General features: G+C 40.8%; 1 protein-coding gene across 5 annotated transcripts in view; it reads right to left on the bottom strand.

Moving 5' to 3' along the window:
• Window positions 1–22,604, bottom strand: part of TMEM232 (transmembrane protein 232) — a 179,989-nt gene that overhangs the window by 124,999 nt on the left and 32,386 nt on the right. For 3 of the 5 annotated variants that reach the window (XM_033929134.1, XM_033929133.1, XM_033929135.1), the window contains exons 3-4: window positions 2,342–2,453; window positions 1,524–1,629 (exon numbers count right to left, since the gene is read on the bottom strand). In XM_033929134.1, coding sequence (XP_033785025.1) covers window positions 1,524–1,629; window positions 2,342–2,453 — 218 coding nt within the window. Of the gene's footprint in view, window positions 1–1,523; window positions 1,630–2,341; window positions 2,454–5,775; window positions 5,973–22,604 lie in introns of those variants that run through there. The other 2 variants (XM_033929138.1, XM_033929136.1) reach the window with 2 other exon arrangements.

The following is a 22,604-nucleotide window of genomic DNA, read 5'->3' as shown; positions in this document are numbered from 1 at the left end:
TTTACAGGCTTGTCTAGATGAACTCTTCTCACTGGTTGGTTTCTCACAAATTAGTTCTAAATAATGGTTCTAAATTAGTTCTAAATTAATTCTAGTTCTACTTTAGAACTAAAGTAGTTCTAAACTAAATTAATTCTACTTTAGTACTAAAGTAGTTCTAAATTAGTTCTAAATACTGGTTGATTTCTCACAAATTATACTAAATACTGAAAAGTTTTTAAGGAGTGGTGTAACTACGGCATGTTTGAAGGCATCAGGAACAGATGTAGTGGCAGTGACAGTCAGGGTCTTCAGGGGATTCACCTAATGCTCTGAGGGCAGGAAGAAGCTGCTCAACCAATCAAATTTAGAGCAGTACTCTATTTTATTTTATTGCTATATAAATCGTTTTGACCTGCTTTGCAGAATAAGGTAGTATAGAAAGTAGAAATAAATATAAATATACTATCCTAGAGTCCTGCTTTTTTTTGTCTGTTTGTTTACCTTAAGCTTGATGCACTTTGATTGGTTGAGCAGGCTTGTTACATGAGAACATACAATAAACTAAAAAACAAAAAACTTTTTCTATTTTTTTTTAGTTTATTGGACATTCTCACATAAGTGCATTTTTCATGTCCTATTCCTGCTTTTGTACATTTTCACTCATTTTGGTTTTGTTTCTACACTTATATTCTATGCATAGCACATATTCCTCAGTACAAGTTTTGACACATTCTGTCATTATTTGCATGTTTTATCTTTCACTATGATCTGGCCATAGCTCAGATCCTGGGAAAGAGTCCCCTAATTGCAACACCTGTAATACTGATGATGTCATTGAAATCTTCAAGTCTCTGCCTCACTCTGAATAGACAAAACTCATCTAGCAGGATGATAGGAGATCAAATGATAAGGATTACAAATCCTTTTCTACTGTTATCGAACATCTCTAAATAAAAACTGTGTCAGTTTTATAAAGTTTAAAAGCCTGGTCAAACTTTCTCTGAAAAAGTCACAAGGAAGTAAAAGGTGAAAGGAAAAGGGGAAGTTAAGAAGAGACTATGATAGACACATCATCTCTTTCTGTCACTTCCTAAAGGGAATCTTTACACTGCTTTGATCATTAATTGTGAACCAACAGCAGAAGGCTTTCTGATATCAATGCATGGTTTCTTCCAGCGGTAGATGACTCTTTAAAAAGTAAGCTAGCCCACAATTCACTTAGGGCCTGTTTTACAAAGCCTCGCAGCAACAGCCCTTTAAATCTTCGGCTTCGGCTTCGGGGCCATTACCACGCGGCTTTGTAGAAGAGGGGGTTAGTTTTAAAACTTATTTACAGATCCAAAATATAGAAGCTGGAAAATTAACCATCTTAAATTTTAAGTTTGACATTCCTCTGTTTTCCATATTATATGATCACATTATATCATGTGGTATTCAGACCTAAAATATTACAATAAAATTTGCAATTATACATAAATCTAAAACATTATACATAAGTCTAAAACACTTTTGAAAGCAAACATAGAATTAATAAACAATACCTTCCTGGATTTTGCCTTTGCACTGAGCCAACAAAATTAATTCTGTCCATGCTACTGTTAGATCCACATACTCCCCACAACCCATAGAGTGGAAACCTGATCTTCTCTGAAAGAAAAAAATATATATAGGAAAATAGGGAGTTAAAAATTAAGCTTTTATCTTAAGAACGCAATACAGTTCTTTCTGATGTTAACTGTTCTGAAATAAAAATTGTAAACCATTTAAAAATAATCAATCAAATATACTTTGAAACTGATTCACTAAGCTTCTTTTCCATAAACATAGAATGGGGAAAAAAACTTCAGTCGTCAGATCCTTAGTATCAAAACAAAACTATGACAACTTATATTGCTAATTCACTTAATAGTTATAAGAAAATAGAAAAAGCAAAGTCACTTATCTGTAGCAGGTGTCCTCCAAGGACAGCAGGCCAAATATTCTCACCGCTGGGGTGATGTCATTCGACAGAGCCTGGCACAGAGCTTACTAGTGCCTATGTAGGCATGATTCCAGCACATTTTATTTAGATGGTGGTAGGCGCTTCAACCTCACCATTTTTTGCTGTTTCTAACAGCGTTCTTCAATTAACTTAGGCGCCAGACACATGAAAGCATACACTAAGGGCTCCTTTTACTAAGCTGCAGTAGCATTTTCAACGCGCGCTGCAGATTAGCGCGCGCTACCCCCCTGACCTACATGGAAAAAATTATGCCAGCTCAATGGAGGCGTTAGCGTCTAGCATGCACTAAAACCGCTAGCACAACTTAGTAAAAGGAGCCCTAAATAATAAAAAATAAAATATGATTTACTGTTATACCTTACATCTGAGAAGCATTTTCCTGGCAAGGCTAAGGAACTGCTCTTGCTCCACTGATCCTTCTGCACTGTTAAACTGAAGGATGAATTTCTCAGTGATTTCCAAAGGATTTCTAAATAAAAATAAATTAAAAGAATTAGACAATTAAGGACAAATTAGGTTTAAACATCTAATTTTCTTTTATTTAGTCATACTAGACCAGTCCATACTCTGTGTGTTATGTCTGTCAACCACCAGCTGGAGACAAGATACCTTGCGTTTATTTTTAGGGCTGCACAGTAAATCAGTTAAACTTTCTGCCTCCCTCTCCCAATTTGCCTAAAGGATTTTGGAGACTATCCACCGTCGAGATCACCATCCTCCTGTTCTACAGTTTCAGAGTTAATTGTCCAAGACAGAGTTCTAGTCATATACATCACATATCCACCGTATATCACCTAAAAGAAAGAAAAAATCCATCTATCCACCATAGATAAGTTTGTGATAATAGCCAGCAGATTAGAAAAAGAGGTACCGTATTTTTCACTCCATAAGACGCACCTGACCATAAGACGCACCCTAGATTTAGAGGAGGAAAACAAGAAAAAAACCATTCTGAACCAAATTCTCCCTGCCAGGTTCTGCACCCAACCCCACACTCCTTGCCAGGTTCTGCATCCTGTTCCCCCTCCCTGTCAGACTCTGTACCCCATCCCCCCTCTGGTAGTCTAGTGGTAGGCAGGGACAGGGAACAGGACGGGCAAGGACAAGGCACAGGGCAGGCACAGACAAGACGCAGGGCAGGCAGGGACAGGACACAGGGCAGGCAGGGACAGGGTTCCTTTGCTAAAAGGACATCAGAAATGGCACAAAACAAGGGTGCAAGTGGACAAAGCATATCTCGGAGAATAGTACAGAGCGATCGTCAATAAAAAAAATATTTCAAGGCAAAGGATTAATCAAAATGCATATCAACAGAACCAAAGCAGCAAAATAAAAGGGTAAATCAATAAAACATACCACAAAGCATATCATAGCGCAAAGGATCAATTAGATTGCAATAGAATAATGTCAGATCACCAAACGCAGGAATAATAGAACAAAACATGTCTACTAAGCAACCATATGTGGACTAAAATATAAAATAAGATATATAAAAGTATCAGAGCACAAGACAACAGATAAGTTAAAACACAGAGTAGAGACCCAGCTGACCTGAAGTAAAAAAAAATGGGCTGTGCCAGGCAATAAGTTAATTAACAGAGCATGCTGAACCCATCAGAATTCCAGTGAAACAGAACATGAACACAGAAGACAAACACATACAGGATCAAAGACCTGGAACAATAAAGCAAAATACTGCAGCGTGGTACCCAAAGCTAATGAAGAACTAGACGAGACCCGCGCAAGGCCAAGGAAATGCTGTCAACTGCCCAAATCGGATTTCTCCATGGTGCGACCCAGGCTGAAAATGCTTTGGTTTTCCTGCAGGGGGATGCCGACTCCAGCTGTATCAGCAATCAATCCCCCTTCAGCGTCAATGAAGCCCTGGCCTCTGCCCTGCTCTCTTCCACGCTGGTGGCTGCTGCGCTTAGATGACAACAGTTACACACTGCCTCCCTTCGGGTGGAGTCTGTCCTGGGATTAACAGCATTGATAAGCTTTCTCCCCTCTCTGCCATCATTCCTGGCCTGCCGTGCTTTGGCTCCTAGATGTCTGCGGCAGTCTCCGCTGTATCAGCTGAGATAATCACTAATGCTGATCTCCCTAGCCATTAGCGCACTTGTGTACCAGTGGCCCCAAGGCAGCCATCCAGCGACCACAATTTAAAGGGGGGGGGGGGTTGTGTCTATTCGCTCCATAAGTCGCACCCTTATTTCCATCCACTTTGGGGGGAAAAAAGGTGCGTCTTATGGAGCGAATACGGTAATTGATTTTAAAAAACACAGCTATTTTTTATGCTATAGATCAGGTTTCTCTTTCCTATATGCATCACTTTGTAACTGCTCACATTAAACATCAGCCATTTTTATGCTGTCTCCCAGTCTCATAAGGTCCTCTTGCAATTTTTCACAATCCTCTTGCAATGTAACAACTTTATGTCATCAGCAAATGTAATTATTTCACTGGTTATGCCCATCTCTAGATCAATGATAATAAATATGTTAAAAGAAGTGGTCTCAGCACAAACCCCTGGGGAACCCCCACTATTTACACAATATATGCTAGCAGGATACTGAGATAACTAAATATATCCACCAATAAATACCTCTCATTCAATAATTTATGTAGATGTTATTGCAAAAAAGTAACAAAAATAATAAACTCTTCTTACATCTGATGACCTTTAAGCAAAGGAGGAAAAGGCTTCAGATCCCTCCCTGTATGCCGCCAGTACAAAACTTATGCAGGCTATACTTGAAAGCTCATCAGCTTCAAAAAACCTCCTGTTCAAACATTCAAATGTTGCACATGCTTACTAATCCAAAATCTTCACATTTAGTCAGTGATTGTAATTAAACGTGCATAGACAAAGATTGCCAACTTATCTTGCTTAAATCACTTGTTTGAATTTTTCAATCTTTGCTGTGCCTCTCGTTCCCTGCTGACGTTTGTGGCTAGCCGGTGTTTCGCTGGGAAGCTGCAATAACATCTACATAAATTATTGAATGAGAGGTATTTATTGGTGAACCCCCACTATTTAACCTTCTCCATTGAGAATACTGACAATTTAAACATACTCTGTTTTCTATCTTTCAACCAGTTCTTAATTCATAATAGGACATTATCTCCAATCCCATGACTTTCTCATTTTCTCTGAAATCTTTCATGAGACACTGTCAAATACCTTTTGAAAATCCAAATACACAATATCGATCGTCTCACCTTTATTCGTGTGTTCATGCGCCCCTTCAAAGAAATGTAATAGATTGGTAAGGCAAGATTTCCCTTGGCTTAATCCGTGTGTTTTGTTTCATTAATCAATGCTTATTATGTTCTGCCATTTTGTTCTTTATAATAGAATCTACCATCTTGCCTGGCACCGATGTCAGACTAGTAAATCTATGATTTCTTGGATCGCCTATGGACCCTTTTTAAAAATTGGTGTTATTGGTCACACTCCAGTCTTCCAATACCATTTTGAAGATAAATGATAAATTACTAACAATAGCTCTGCAAGTTCATTTTTCTTTTTTTTTTCCAAGAAAGTTTATTGGTATTTCAAAAAGCAATGAACAAATAAACAATAGAAACCATAAAGAAAAAACCATACAATTCTCTCAGCACTCTTAGATGTATACCATCTGGTCCAGATGATTTGACCCATTAAATCTTCCAGTGTTATAAGATTTGTTTTGGCTTCTCTAGCTCATCAGCATTGAAAACAGCACCATCTTCCTTGGTGATGACCAGCAAAGAATTTATCTAATCTTTTTGCTATGGCCTTGTCTTACCTGAATTCCCCTTTTACCCTTGGTCATCTAGCAGTCCAACTGATTCTTTTCCTTGCCTCTTGCTTTTAATATACCTAAAAAGGAACACTGTTTAATCACAGACAATGCTACATATGTGACCAGGATGAGAATATATTTAGAAGAACATGAAGAGAATACAAAGCTAATAACATACAGTTGCTTTGGTCATTTGTTGCACCGCCTAGCCAAGACTTCAGTATCCCAGAAAAAAAATGTCATTGAAATTGCTAAATATTTCTGTGACATTCAATTTGAAGCAGTTCTGAAAAGAATGGGTGGAAGCAAGCAAACACTCCCACAAGATACTAAGTGGAACTCTGTAGTGTACTGTGTTGAGCAGTATATCAAAAACTGGTCTATTCTGATGACAATTTGTGAACAAAATTGAGAGAAAATAGTCGGCATTATTACAGCCAAAATCCTCAAATTGGGCTTAAAAGAAATGAAGAAGATATGCTGAGAATCCTGAAACCCATTTCTGAAGCTTTAAACAAAATACAGAAAAATAGCTGTTTTATTGCTGATGCTGTAGAAATCTGGAAGGAACTGAGTGAGCACCTAAAATAGAATAGCACGATTGACTTAAATTACAAGCATTAAAAAAAACATATGGGAAAAGCACTGTTTCCAGCTCATTTTCTTGCAAATATTGTCAATATCCGGTACCTGGGTCAAACCTTAAGTGCTGAAGAAGAAGAGTTAGTTATGGCATGGGTATCCAGGAATCATTCATTTGTAATGCCAACTATAATAACTTTCAGCCATCATGGGTGCTACCTCAATAAAAATTATTTTAAAAAAAATAACTTTCAGAACTAAGGGGGAGCCATTCAAGAAATATATATTTGCTGATGATATTTTAAAGAAAGTTACACTAGTGAACTGGTGGAGGTCACTTATGCATTTGGATTTAGAGACTAAGTAATGATTTCACTTTTAACAGCAGTAGCTTCTTCTGCTGGCATAGAAAAAATATTCTCTTCCTCTAGACTCATTCTTTCCAAATTGAGAAATTGTTTGGGACCCAATAAAGCAGGAAATCTTGGTTTTCTTTTCCAGATTACGAACAAACAAAAAGACGAAGATGAAGATAAGTGAGCTACAGAAAACAGTATTTTAAGTTTTTCATGTGTGAACCTGGCTGATTAGATAGATTGTGAGCCTGCCAGGACAGATGGAAAAATGCTTGAGTACCTGAATAAATTCATGTAAACCGTTTTGAGCTCCCCTGGGAGAACGATATAGAAAATTGAAATAAATAAATAAAAAGTCTTAAGTTTTTAAAAATATATTTTGCATAACCAAATCAGTTAACATAGATGTTTAAACAAATACAAGAATACATATTGTTTTGGTTACATACAACTATTTAAATTGTTAATAAGGTAATGATTATTTTTCTCCTTTCAATAAAGTACAGCAGAAAAAGTTGTCTAAATATGAATGATTAACCTATTAAACTGGAGATAGTTCACCTCTCAATAATTTAATAATTATTTATCTATGCATTTCTAATAGTATAATCAAATCAGTAATTTTTTTATATAAGTGTAAAACTAATCTGAAAAGTTATTTTTCAAAAAATGAAACCATTTGGCTGTAAATATCAAGATTATACCAGCAAGGATGAGTCTTTCAATAGAAAACCATGATTTAAATTAAGTCTTTCTGACTAACAATTTAAGGGCTCCTTTTACAAAGGTGCGCTAGCGTTTTTAACGCTCGCACTGGATTAGCATGCGCTATAGTGCGCGCTAGCTGAAAAACTACCGCCTGCTCAAGAGGAAGTGGTAGTGGCTAGCGTGCGTGGCATTTTAGTACGCGCTATTCCACGCGTTAAGGCTCTAACGCGCCTTCGTAAAAAGGAGCCCTAAATTGTGATTTAAATCAAATCAACCCTGATTTAGATTACGTAAGTTTAATTGTAATCTGCCTAGAAACTGGATGATAGAGCTGAATAAACACATAAACAAATAAAGAACTGCTTTGCATCCTTCTCTGAAAACATGGAAGTGTTCTTGTACTTTTAAGTAGCTAAAAGACAAGCCCTGGTGGATATCTTGAAGATATGCCAAGATGCATATTAGCAATGGGAGAATGTGTTCTATCAGTGCAACAGGACTCAAAAACGAAAGAGACATGACATGCGCATTTACGCCACGTAGGTATTTAAATGTCTCTATCATATCTCCCCTCTCCCGCCTTTCCTCCAAAGTATACAGATTGAGATCTTTAAGTCTGTCCCCATATGCCTTATCACAAAGACCACACACCATTTTAGTAGCCTTCCTCTGAACCGACTCCATCCTTTTTATATCTTTGTGAAGGTGCGTCCTCCAGAACTGTACACAGTGAGCTCTCACCAGAGTCTTATACAGAGGCATCAATACCTCCTTTTTCCTACTGGCCATACCTCTCCTTATGCAACCTAGCATTCTTCTAGCTTTCGCTGTCAACTTTTCAACCTGTTTGGCCATCTTAAGATCATTACATACAATCACACCCAAATTCCGCTCTTCCGTCATGCACATAAGTTCTTCACCCCTAAACTGTACCATTCCCTCTGTTTTTTGCAGCCCAAATACATGACCTTGCATTTCTTAGCTGCCACATTTCAGACCATTCTTCAAGCTTCGCCAGGTCTTTCTTCATGTTATTCATACCATCCGGCGTGTCTACTGTATAGCAGATTTTAGTATCATCCGCAAAGAGGCAAATCTTGCCCGGCAACCTTTCAGCAATATCACTTATAAAAATGTTAAAAAGAACAGGCCCAAGAACAGAACCTTGAGGCACACCACTGGTAATATCCTTTTTCTCAGAGCGATCTCCATTGATCACTACCCTCTGTCGCCTTCCACTCAACCAGTTCCTGACCCAGCCCATCACTTTGGGACCCATCCCAAGGGCATTCAGTTTATTTATTAGACATCTGTGTGGAACACTGTCAAAGGCTTTGCTAAAATCTAAATATACCACATCAAGCGCACATCCACTATCCAATTCTCTGGTCACCCTGTCAAAGAAATTGATCAAATTTGTCTGACAAGACCTACCTCTAGTGAATCCATGTTGCCTCCAGTCCTATAATCCACAGGATTCCAGAAACTTGATTCCATTAATTTTCTTACCACAGAGGTCAGACTTACCGGCCTGTAATTCCCTACTTCCTTACTTCCACTTTTGTGCAGAGGGACCACATCTGCCCTTCTCCAGTCCTCCGGTACCACTCCCGACTCTAGAGACTCATTGAAAAAGTCAGTCAGCGGAGCTACCAGAACTTCCCTAAGTTCCTTCAGCACCCTAGGATGTACACCAGGGCTGCCCAAGTCCGGTCCTCTAGCTCTAAGGTTTTCAGGATATCCACAATGCATACCAAGAAGGCAGTGCAGACACATCTTTCTCATGCATATTCATTGTGGATATCCTGAAAACCTGGCCTGCCAGTAGATCTCGAGAACTGGACTTGGGCAGCCCTGATGTACACCATCCGGCCCCATCGCTTTGTCTACCTTTATTTTAGCTAGCTCCTCACGAACACAACCCTCTGAAAATCGATCAGGGTCTATTACTCCTGCATCCCTATTCATGTTTGTCCTCTGCGGTCCCACTCCCGGCACTTCAGCTGTGAAGACAGAACAGAAATATTTAAGCAATTTGGCCTTTTCTTTATCAGCTTCTACATATTCCTCCCCTTCACCTTTGAGTCTCACAATGCCACTTTTGCACTTCTTCCTATCACTAATATATCTAAAAAATGTCGTCTCCCCATTTTACCGTGCCAGTTATTTTTTCTTCCATTTGCATCTTGCTTTCCTGACTACATTACTAGCTCCTCTTAACTTTTCCAGATATTTTTTGCCTGTCTTCCTCTTTCTGCAATCTTTTGTAGTTTATGAATGCTAACCTCTTAATTCCTTACTTTCTCAGCTACTACTTTTGAGAACCAAAGCAGCCTTCTTTTCCTCTTACTTTTACTTACTTGCCTCACAAAAAGGTTTATCGCCCTTACAATCGCTCCTTTCAGTTTTGCCCACCGCATTTCCATTCCTTCCAGACGTTTCTACCCAGACAATTTCTTGATGTAAACCCCATCTGAACAAAGTTAGTTTTTTTTTAAAGTCTAGAATCTTTGCTTTTGAATGAGCCCTCTCTATACCCATCTTAATATTAAACCGTACCATGCAGTGATCACTGGATGCCAGATGATCACCCACTGTAACATCAGAGACACTTTCCCCATTTGTAAGCTCTAAGTCTAATATGACCCCATCCTGTGTGGGCTCCATTACCAACTGCTGGAACAGTTCTCCTTGTAGAGAATCCAGGATCTGATTAAAGTGACTACTATGTTGTAATTTTGGGCTGTACACTAGGTGGGAGGGTGAGGTGGGGGGCTAGGGATAGAGCTGTGTTTCTCTGTTTTATTTGAAATTAATAATAAACATATACAAATGTTTAAAAACAAAACAAAACTGGATGGACTACCTATGGGCTTTAGTCCACTCCAGAGAGAAAGCTAAGGCTCACTTGCAGTCTAAAGTATGCAGTATACTTTCGCTAGAATGAGCATGTGATTTAAAAAAAAAAAAAATGTTGGTAGAACGATTGACTGATTAAGATGGAACTCCATCATGATCTTAGGAAGAAACTTCAGGTGAGCACAGAGAACTACTCTATTGTGATGAAATTTAGTGTACGGTGGGTCTGCTACCAAGGCCTGAAGCTCACTGACCCTGAAAGCTGAAGTGACCACCACCAAAAGTACCACTTTCCAGGACAAAACTTCAGATGACAGGAACCTAGCGGCTCAAAAGGAGCTTTCATCAGTTCAGTGAGAACCATGTTGAGATCCCATGTCACAGTAGGTTTGAGAGGGGGCTTGGTCAATAATAAACATCTCATTAATCGAACAATTAGAGGTTGCATAGAGATGGGCTTACTTCCCACATGAGAATGGCAAGCACTAATTGCACCAAGGTGAATCTATATAGAGTTATTCAAAACAGACTCAGAGGGGCAGAAGGTATTCAAGCAGATTTTGTCTAGGGCAAATGAAAGGATCTAGGGCCTTGCCCTCGTACTAGATGGCAAACCTCCTCCATGTAAAAGAATAAGACCTTTAATTGGAATCTTACCTGGAAGCAAGATTCTGAAAGCACCGTCAGACAGGCCTAGAGATGCAAATTCTATGCTATAAACATCCAGGCCATGAGGGTTAAGAGTCTGGAGAATGGGATACAGGAGGAATCCCTCATTCTCTTTTATGAGGGTCAGAAAACAGTACAACCTCTAGGGTTTTTGAGAAGACAGTCCAAAAAGAGGGAGGGGGGGGGGGACCAGATCTGTCTCAGCCAATAAGAAGCAAAAAAGGATAACAGTCCCCTGATCTTGCTTGCATTTCAGTAGTCTTCTCTATGACTGGAATCAGAGGATAAGCATACAAAAGACCTGTCATTCCAGTGAAGAAGCACCTGATGCTAGTCTGCTGTGTAATCTAAAACTGGGGGACTTTGCTGTTGAGATGAGGGGCAAAAAGATCTACTGAGTGGGTGCTACCTGTTGGAACATATTGTAGGCAACCACTCATAAGAACCTAATAGCCTTACTGGATCAGACCAATGGTCCATCTAGTCTGCACACCCATTGCAGAGTCTGGCTGTAATGTCAAAAGTATCATAGGTGCCCCTATCCAAGTACTTTTTACACTGCAGTTTGTAACAGGGAAGAAGACCCTGTGAGCACTGAAGAAACCCGGCAGAGTCAGGGGGGTAGATAGGCACAGGTTCCTGCACAAACCAGACCCAGTGCACAACCTAGGGTGCTACAGAAAGGGAAAATACTGACTAAAACCTGTTCTCAGACTGGGTCCAAGCTACCTAATAATGCCTGTTTATTGTTTCCTAGCATGAAGTCTAGTCCTTTAAAATCAGGACTACAAATCCCAGCTAAACTAGGACTGGTAAATTCCAAACCCAGAGCCGAAACTGCTTCAGCCAACCTTAGGCAGAAAACTGGTTTAAACCAGCCCAGCAAACAGAGACACACACAGCCAATCAGAGACAGGATCACAACTGGATTTAGTTTTAATTGCCCAACTGCAGGGAAAGAAAAGGGAGGATCCCACAGCAGAAAAGCAGAGCAGCAACAAAGCTGGAAGCCAGTCAGCAGGACTCATGTGAATAGGAATTCTAATCCAGCTTTAGGGATGCAGTAAGACATATCACATTATGAGGCTCAGGTACAATCCCATGATTGGGAAGCTCTGAGAGAAACCTTGTCCTTATGTTCTGAAGATATGGGACTAGAGGAAGGTTTGAATTCCTATGATGATAGTTGTGATTATTCAATTGCTCAAAACCTTGAGAAAATGGACATTTTTTGAACCAGCTAAAAGTTTGTTGCTGACAAGGAAAGGTGGAATACTATACGATTTTGAGCCAAATTGAAGGCAGAATGCAATTAAGGCAATGAATTGAAAGGTCAGAATCAAGGCCACTGTTTTGCTAAGAGTAAAGAGAACTCTTTGAGGATTTGTATTGAAAAGCTTTATTATGCCAAGCCTACTGCAGGGAAGCCTTGCAATACGAAATCCACTGGAAAGAGAGAGAGTCAATGGTTCGGGAACCGGTATACCAGGAGGATACCATGCAAGAAGATAGAGGGAAAGACTCACCGGATTACAGGCAAGACAGATCGAAAAGGACACAAGAGGGAAGGAAATGCAAGAAAGGAACAGGCCACAAACTCAAATGTATGTACATGAACGCAAGGAGCCTTAGAAATAAGATGGATGAATTAGAAGCCATGGCACAAAAAGATAACATTGACATCATAGGGATCACGGAGACATGGTGGATTGAGGAAAACGTCTGGGACACTGTGCTACCGGGATACAAACTATACAGCAGAGACAGAGTGGCTCAAAAAGGTGGGGGCGTTGCCATATACTCTACAAAAAATACAGCCACGCCTCCTGTGACCTCAACAACTGCCCAGCATATCTCCTTACCACCTCCAGTATAAAATTCCGTACTCTACTTCTGCAATGGATACAAACAACACTCACAGATGGCTTTTTCCCTACTGACTTCAGCGAAATTATCATCACCCCAATTCAAAAAGACCCAAAAGGACCAACAGACCAACCATCCAACTTCAGACCCATTGCCTCTATACCACTATATGTCAAAATTACAGAAGGCCTAGTAGCCAAACTCCTCACAAACTATCTAGATGACCATAACCTACTCCACCCCATGCAATCAGGATTCAGAACTAACTTCAGCACAGAGACACTCCTGGGCTCCCTTATGGACACAGCCAGACAACACCTCAGCACAGGAAAAAAAATGCTTCTCATACAACTGGACCTAACTGCAGCATTCGACCTAGTTGATCATAACATCCTTCTCCAAATCTTGGATGCAATAGGTATCTCAGATACAGTATATTCTTGGTTTGAAGGCTTCCTAAAATCCAGAACCTACAGAGTAAAATCAAACAAAGAAAAATCAGATCCTTGGTCAAACCCTTGCGGCGTACCACAGGGATCCCCACTATCCCCTACTCTCTTCAACCTATACACTGCCTCTCTCGGGGCATACCTGGAGAACCTAGGCATCACCACCTATAGTTATGCGGATGACATCACCATCCTCATACCATATGATCAGCCAAAGACCACCATGACAAACATAATACACCAAACAATAGAAACAGTTACAACCTGGATGAAAGAACACAAACTAAAACTCAACCCAGACAAAACTAAATTCATCCTCCTCGAAAATGACAAAGTCCCAACTATAACCAATTTAGAACTTAACTCAATCAACTATCCAATCCAAACCACCATAAAACTACTAGGAGTGACAATAGACAGATGCTGCACTATGCAACTGCAAATAAATAAAACCATACAGAAATCCTTTGCAATAATGAGAAACCTGAGACAAGTCCGGAAATTCTTTGAAAGATCACAATTCCAGCTCATAGTGCAATCCCTAATCCTAGGATTGCTAGACTACTGCAACATCCTCTACCTCCCCTGCCCTGCCACGATGACCAAGCAACTACAAACAATCCAAAATACTGCTCTGAGACTCATCTACTCACTGAGGAAACATGATCATATCACAGAAGCCTACATCAACTCACACTGGCTACCAATCCAAGAAAGAATATTATTTAAATTCTACTGCATGATATTCAAAACCCTAAATGGAAACAGCCCAGCCTACCTAAACAATCGCCTCATCCAAGCAACCTCAACCAGACATAGAAAAACGCACTCCCCTTTCACACCTCCCCCGATCAAGGAAGTAAAACGGTCAAAACAATACGACGGCCTCCTAGCCACTCAAGCTGCAAGAATGGATAACCAAATCTCCAACCTACTGTTAACCACCCCAGACTACAAGATTTTCAGAAAACAAATAAAAACTATACTCTTCAAGAAAGCCCTGAAACAGTCCTAACCACACCCACTCTTAAAACCCCTTACTCTTAACAACACTTTTACCTATCAAATGCTATCTAAAACCCATAATTTCACCATATTCTTACCTCCCAAAGACCTCCACTTCCCTTTGGTAACTCTTTATCCAATGTTTATTACCTTAAAAATTCTATGTCATCGCTTATTCTATTCCTTTTAATTTGTATGTAATTCCTGTTTTTTAGTTGGAATGTAATCCGCCTTGAACCGCAAGGTAATGGCGGAATAGAAATCACTAATGTAATGTAATGTAATGTAATGTAATATACGTCAAAGACGGATAAGTTAGAGTCTCTATGGGTCAAAATTCCAGGAACAAATGGCCTGGAAACAAAGATTGGCATCTACTATCGACCCCCCAGGGCAGTCCGAAGAAATTGATGGAGAAATGACAGATGAGATTAAACGCAACTGCAAGGGAGGCAACACAGTTATCATGGGTGACTTCAACTATCCGGAAATAGAATGGAACCTAGGCACCTCCGGCTGCATTAGAGAGACCAAGTTCTTGGATTCTATAGGCAATTGCTTCCTGGAACAACTTGTCAAGGAAAATACTAGAGGAAATGCAATTCTGGACTTAATTCTAAATGGCCTATGAAGACTGGCACAAGATGTAGAAATAGAAGGGACGCTGGGAAGCAGTGATCACAATATGATCTGCTTTGATCTGGACGCAGGGGAGAAACATTGGTCCAAAATGACAGCCACGGCACTGAACTTTCGAAAAGGGAATTACGAAGGGATGAGACTCATGGTAGGGAAGAAGATTAAGAAGAGGATAAGCACTGTAAAAACGCTATAGCAAACTTGGTTCCTTTTTAAAGGACACAGTCACCAAGGTGCAAAATCTATATATACCGCGTATCAACAAGGGGTCCAAGAGGAAAAGAACAAAGAACTGGCGTGGCTCACTGTAGAGGTGAAGGAAGCGATCAGAGACAAGAAAACTTAATTTAAGGAATGGAAAAGGTCAAAAACGGACGAAAACTGGAACAAGCACAAACAACATCAACGCAGGTGCCATAAGGCGGTAAAAGGGGCCAAAAGAGACTACGAGGAAAAAAGCTAAGGAGGCAAAGAACTTCAAGCCGTTTTTTCGATATATATTAAGGGGAAATGGACCCGCGAAGGAAGCGGTGGGACCGTTGGATGACCATGGAATAAAGGGAGCGCTAAAAGAGGACAAAGCAATTGCCGACAAATTGAACACATTTTTTGTATCTGTATTTACCGAAGAAGATGTACACAGCATACCGGAACCCATCAGGCTATATGCTGGAAACGAAGACGGAAAGCTGACAGGATTGATGGTCAGTCTAGAGAAGGTGTGTAGGCAGATTGATAGGCTTAAGAGCGATAAATCCCCGGGACCGGATGGCATCCATCCGAGGATCATCAAGGAACTGAAAGGGACCACAGCTGAACTGCTTCAACTAATAGCCAATCTGTCGATCAAATCGGGAAAGATTCCGGAAGACTGGAAGGTGGCGAATGTTACGTCAATCTTCAAGAAAAGTTCAAGGGGAGATCCCGGAAACTACAGACCTATGAGTCTGACCTCGATACCAGGAAAGATGGTAGAGTCACTGATAAAGGACAGCATCATTGATCACCTTGACGGACACAGGCTGATGAGGACCAGTCAGCACGGTTTTAGCAAAGGCAGATCGTGTTTGACGAACTTGCTGCTCTTTGAGGGAGTAAACAGACAGATAGACAAGGGCGATCCGGTCGACATTGTATATTTGGATTTTCAGAAAGCATTTGACAAGGTTCCGAATAAACTACTACTTCAGAAAATTGCGAGCCATGGAAACGAGGATGAAATACCCACGTAGATTAAAAACTGGCTGGAGCATAGGAAACAGAGAGTGGGGGTAAATGGACAATTCTCGGACTGAAAGAGCGTCACCAGTGGGGTGACGCAGGGCTTGGTGCTTGGACTCGTGCTCTTTAACATCTTTATAAACGATCTGGACATAGGTAAAAGTGAAGTGATTAAATTTGCGGACGAGACAAAGTTATTCAGAGTAGTGAAAACGCAGGGGGATTGCGAAGATCTGCAATGTGACATAATCAGGCTCGAGGAATGGGCATTGACATGGTAGATGGGGTTCAATGTGGTTAAGTGTAAAGTGATGCATGTCGGTAACAAAAATCTCATGCACGAATACAGGATGTCTGGGGCGGTACTTGGAGAGATCTCCCAGGAAAGGGACTTGAGAGTTCTGATCGACAAGTCGATGAAGCCGTCCATGCAAACAGAATGCTAGGAATGATTAAGAAGGGGGATCACGAACAGATCAAAGAAGGTTATCATGCCACTGTACCGGGCCATGGTGTGCCATCACCTGGAGTACTGCGTACAGCACTGGTCGCCGTACATGAAGGACACAGTATAACTCAAAAGGGTCCAGAGAAGAGTGACTAAGATGGTTAAGGGGTTGGAGGAGCTGATTAGAGAAACTGGGCCTCTTCTCCCTCGAACAGAGGAGACTGAGAGGGGACATGATCGAAACATTTAAGGTACTGAAGGGGATAGACTTAGTAGATAAGGACAGGTTGTTCACTCTCTCCAAGGTAGGGAGAACGAGAGGGCACTCTCTAAAGTTGAAAGGGGATAGATTCCATACAAACGTAAGGAAGTTCTTCTTCACCCAGAGTGGTAGAAAGCTGGAACACTTTTCCGGAGGCTGTTATAGGGGAAAACACCCTCCTGGGATTCAAGACAAAGTTATACAAGTTCCTGCTGAACAAGAATGTGCACTGGTAGGGCTAGTCTTGGTTAGGGTGCTGGTCTTTGACTAGAAGGCCAATGCATGAGCGGACTGCTGGGCATAAGGGACCACTGGTCTGACCCAGCAGCGGCAATTCTTATGTTCTTAAAGATCCAATGATATATTCTTTTGGGCAGAATCTATATAAGCTTATCATATGGGTGGATAAGGCCCATGCCCTGGGTTCAACATAGTGGTTAAAACCAGAAAGGTTCTTCAGTAGTTATACTGCAGGAACTGTAAAGTCAAAAGCAGGGCTGTGTAGTTTTTCTATGCGTTCAGGCTTGAATAGTATATGCTGGTCTGGTGCAGTTTTTCTATGCTTTCAGGCTTGAATAGGATATGCTGGTCTGGTGCAGCTGACTTAGGACAGACTGAAGCCTGCAAGAGGGCAGGAAAAGAACTATGTAGCAAAGAAGAATGTTTTCTTTTTTTGTGATATTTAGTATTTGAAAAGAGTCCAGTCTATGAACAGTATTGGTGTTTATTAATTCAACTTACCTGATGGAAAAGAAAACCCGTGTTTGATTTGTTTACTGAGTGCTTTTTTGTGAACTTTGAAATACAGAAGTGCAAGAAAAGACTGAATAAAATACTTTTGTGTTTATCAAGATTGGATTGTTTTTTTCAGAACTCTCAGTGTATCCAGTTCTACCAACTCCATTTGCTCGGTCAGGGTTTGTGGCTGTTGAACTCTAACAGCGCTCCCATGCTCAGTCACAAGATGCAATTTAGCAAGTTGACAAAGCTCTTCAGCCTGCTGTGGGAGAGAAATCAGCCAAAGATATTGTACTCCAAGCCAATAATCTTATTTACAAGCTTGTTTAGAGCTAGTAGGACTGGAGTGCAGGTCATGAGCTTCAAAGCCTGAAATGTTTTCCTCCCAAACTCATCCAAGGTACTGGCCTTTCTGCCTGAGGGAGCTGAGGCATGTCCAAGTATTCTTAGCTTGCTTGAGAGTAGATTCTACTACCAAAGAGTGGTGAGGAAGCTGGGCCCTCTTGAATTTGGAAGCCTTTTGGATATAATACTGAGTACCATCTTCTTCAGTGTGAGCTGCACAGGAGTGGGGTCTCCCAATTCCTCATCAATGTGTACTTAAGGATATGGTACTGTAATCTCTTCCTTGGGAGGAGACTGATAGTCTAAGACCTCTAACATCTTGGCTCTAGGCTCCTCCTCTCTCTCCAACTTAAATGGGATGGCTGATGCCATCTCTCTGACATAAGTGGTAAAGGAGAAAGACTCTGCTGGAGAGTTTCTTCTCTACTGAGGTGGTGATGGGTCAAATGTGATACTGTACGACTCCTCTTCCAAAACGTAATGTGAATTCTTATTTGAGTTCCAATCTTATTTGAGTCCTCCTCCTACCAGTTATAGTGAGTCCAGAAGAACTCAGCCTGCCTCTGGTTGATGGAACAACATCCAAGCTTTCTAGAGTCCTGAGGTACATCCCTACCCATTCGACTCTGGGGAGGCTTCTCCTCCCCCTCCCTCCCCACAAAATCGATGACAGTGGTGCATGCACCACCTTTTGAGGCACCTGTATCAGGGCTCTGTACAAAGGCTCTTGAGGTGTAGAAAGGAGGGAATATTGACAAGTTCCTGCAGGAAAAGTCCGTAGACAAGCCTCTACTTGCCCTGGATCGATAGCATGGAATATTGCTACTCCTTAGGTTTTGGCCAGGTATTAGTGACCTGGATTGGACACCGTGAGAACGGGCTACTGAGCTTGATGGACCATTGAGTAAGGCTATTCTTATGTTCTTATGAGTCTCTACAGGCGCAAGCACCCTCAGTATCAAAGTAGCCTGCAGCTGTAGAAGCTGAGCCAGCTCCGCTCTGAAGAACTACTCATTGGAGATAAACATCAGCCCAGTACTACTCATTGGAGATAAACATCAGCAAAGGCTAAGGAACCGGTACAGTGACAGCCTGAGAAGGTGCTGTTGCTGAACTGGAAGTGGAAATTTGGCTGCCCGGCAATTTGCATTTTGGAACCTCAACTAAAGAGGGGGCGCAATCTTCTCGGTGCCAATGCTTCTTGAGAATTGGTGCATCTGATATATTGGTAATCCCAGCACTATGCATCAAGGAGGACCAATGCTGATGCTTCTTTGGCTTCCCCCAATGCTCAGTATTAAGACCAAATAGGATGTCAAACCCCTATGCATCCTCGGTGTCGGGTCCGATGCTAACAGCACTCAATATCGAGGCAGGTGAAGACCCGTTCAATGCTGGTGCACTCCCAGTGGTTTTAGATCAGTGGTCTCAAACTCAAACCCTTTTTTGGATTTGTAGGTACTTGGAGGGCAGCATAAAAAATAGTTAATATCTTTTTAAAGAAATGGAGAAAAGGAAAGAAGGTATCAAGCCTTGAGACAAAGCAGAACAAACAAAAAGAGGCACTGGAGAGGTCAGAGCCAACCTGTGGTAACAATTCCTGTATTTACAGTTAAACCAAAATCTAATCACAAGTCTTTTAAGAAATAATAAAACCAGGCAAAGTTCCAAAGAAAGTCCCGACTAGGATTCGAGTTTCGGCGACTCCATCGCCTTCTTCAGGGGACAATTATGAACTTGAAAACGTGCTGTGAACTATGCATGAAAATGCATCTGTGTCTCTACATCCAAAAAGAAGCGTCAAAAGATATGACAATTTTGCATGAGGTAAAACTGTTTATAGTTTATAAATTTTTCCTTTGGCTAAGTCTTAATAACAATTTATAGCTAAAGAGACATACGATCAAGAAACTGTTTTATTTTACTTTTGTGATTATGATAAACATACCGAGGGCCTCAAAATAGTACCTGGCTGGCTGCATGTGGCCCTTGGGCCGTGATTTTGAGACCACTGTTTTAGATGCTTGGCAAGTGATCAATGCCAATGCTTCTGTAGGCCAAAGGACCAGCCTTCAAGGAACCAAAGAGCTTTTTGTGTTGAATCTTCTGAGTCTCCTGAATTCTGATATGCACTTGAAAACAGGCATTAGCAGCACTGTCAGATTCAAGGCACCTGATACATCAATTGTGCAGGTCCATGACCGAGATGACCTGATTACATTCGGTACATCTCTTGAAGCCATTGGCAGTTTTCTCTGACATCTCGAAAAATATCACGACCAAATTAAACTCCTCAATTTTGAGCTGAAAAATGGGGTAAGCTCAACCTGAGAATGAGGCTCCGGTCCAAAGAGAAGCCTAGCACAATGGAAAAGAAAGAAAGGAAATTTAAAATTGCTGAAAAAACAATAATGGGAGAGATATTTTGACAATGAAAAAAAGATAGAGACAAAAAAATAATTGAAAACTGGCAGCAAGTCTTAAGGGAAGGCAGCACTACACACTCGATGAAAGGAATCGTGAACACCGCAGTCTGTCTGTCTCATAGACAAAGAAAGACTGAGGGATTGCTGCTCACATATCAAGCAAGGCACCCACATATGAGCAGTATGGTGCAGCTAGAATTTTCTGCATAAATTTTAGCAAGCTAGCACTGTGCCAGGCTCTATCAATGGCATCACCCAGATGTAAGATTTGAAGCCTGCTTGTCTTTGGAGACTACATTTTCATTACAACATTCAAGTCTTATTCAAAAACAAACAATACAAGAGAAACATAGCTCTGTCCTTTACCTATAATAATGAATCCACTATAGCAGAGACAAATCTTTTAATTCACTCCTTTCCTTGTGATCTTGAACATGATACCCCTCTATGGCCCCCGCTGACTCTTTTGTAGTATTTGGTAAGTAATAAATCTTATTAAAAGGGGGAATAGCTTAGCAGGGTTTTAAAAAGTTCTGGATAATTTCCTAAAGCAAAAGCCCATAAGCCATTATTGAAATGGCTTGGGGAAATCCACTGTTTATTCTTAGAATAAGCAGCACAAAATCTGTTTTAATCTTTAGGAATATTACCAGGTACTTGTGACCTGGATTGACCACTGTTGGAAACAAGATACCGAGCTTGATGGACCTTCGGTGTGTCCCAGTATGGCAATTCTTGTGTTCTTAAGAATCTCAATTAAATATTTCTTAAAGAAGTCAACTGGGGTAACACCCACAGATTTAGGGAAGTTCACCAGAAGCAAATTTAGCATCCTAATAAAGTTCTCACTTTGTTTTATTTTATAATGAATTACATTTTATCCTTAATAATTGCTACCATTGTTTCCTTAGGCTCATTAACCTCTATCTGTGCTTGCTTCAAACAATCTTGTTTTACCTTTTCTATATATTTTTTTAATAATCAGCTTTGCCAGCAAGATTGGGAACTTCTAGTACTCATTTCAAGACCACAGTATCAAGCCTCTGTAGGACTTGCCAAATACTTCTCTGGGTCACCACCTCAGGAACCATCGATTCCAATCCAGTTCCAAAGCTTTCCAACTCAGTACCATACGCGATTCCTTGAGTCTGTCTCCCTCACTTCAGAGCTCCAAGTCAGTGAATTATGCCCTTGGAGTTTCCACAGGCAAATTCCATGGAACCACCAAATAAGGTGGTATGTTGGTAGCAGGAGGGGACAGAGGTACCTCATGCCCCAGAAGCATAGATGTTCCATCATCCAAACTTAATACGGGGCAAACTTCTCTCAGCTGACTCTATGGGTGCTTGATGGAATATTTCTTGTTTGTTAAACCAATGAGGAAGTTCTAGTCAGTAAGGGAACAGCTTTAAGAATTCCTTAACCGTTATAGCTCAAATCAAAACCATAATAGTGAATTTTACCATTTCTGTTTAGTTTTATGTGAGGATACCAGACAAGAATAAGGACAACACAAATTCTATAAGAGGCTTTCTCTAGCTGACTGTGCCAGGACTGGGACCTCCCTATGGAGTCCTATATCCTAAACATGTCAAATAGCTAATAAATTAATGAGAGGCTTACCAAAAAGTGACCCTACTGATATGAAAGTCCCCCACTGCTTCTGTCCACTTGTATTTATCTCTCAGAGTCCCCCATGATTGTTTTAGGTGAGGAATAAACATGGCCTTATGCATGGGAAATATGCAAAAGATAGGCGATTTATCAAAATAAAAATGTTTTTAATTAACATAGAAGAAAGGAGAACTAGGGATCAAAACAGGATAACTTGCCAAGGGGACTGAGGAGAAGTTTTATCATATCCTGTAGGAGTTAAGGAGGTGAGAACTGAACAATGTGCTCAACAGTGGCCATCAGCTAGTTGAGTTAGTTGCTTAGATGCCTCACCTCTGCCACCAGCTTCCTTAAGTTAACCTGCATTGAAGCCAAGCTTGGTGTTCTGGAAATGCATAGTTCTCTCACAAAGCCAGCATATGACTACTATGCAGTAAGTATTGCTCAATGGATATCACCATGAAGGGGGAATCTCCGCCAGCTACAGGACAACATAATGACTTTTTTCCTCAACTCCTGAACACAAAACATATGGAGGCCCTAAAGAGATCAGAACATAGGTAGTGCCTAAACCAAAGAGGAAATTGGAGATGGTTGACAATTTCTTGGCTTCTTAGGCCAGTCCTTTGTCCTTTGTAGCCTGTG

This window comes from Geotrypetes seraphini, chromosome 1, assembly GCF_902459505.1.
Source record: "Geotrypetes seraphini chromosome 1, aGeoSer1.1, whole genome shotgun sequence".
Lineage (NCBI taxonomy): Eukaryota > Metazoa > Chordata > Amphibia > Gymnophiona > Dermophiidae > Geotrypetes > Geotrypetes seraphini.
This window is presented reverse-complemented; position numbering and strand designations above follow the sequence as displayed.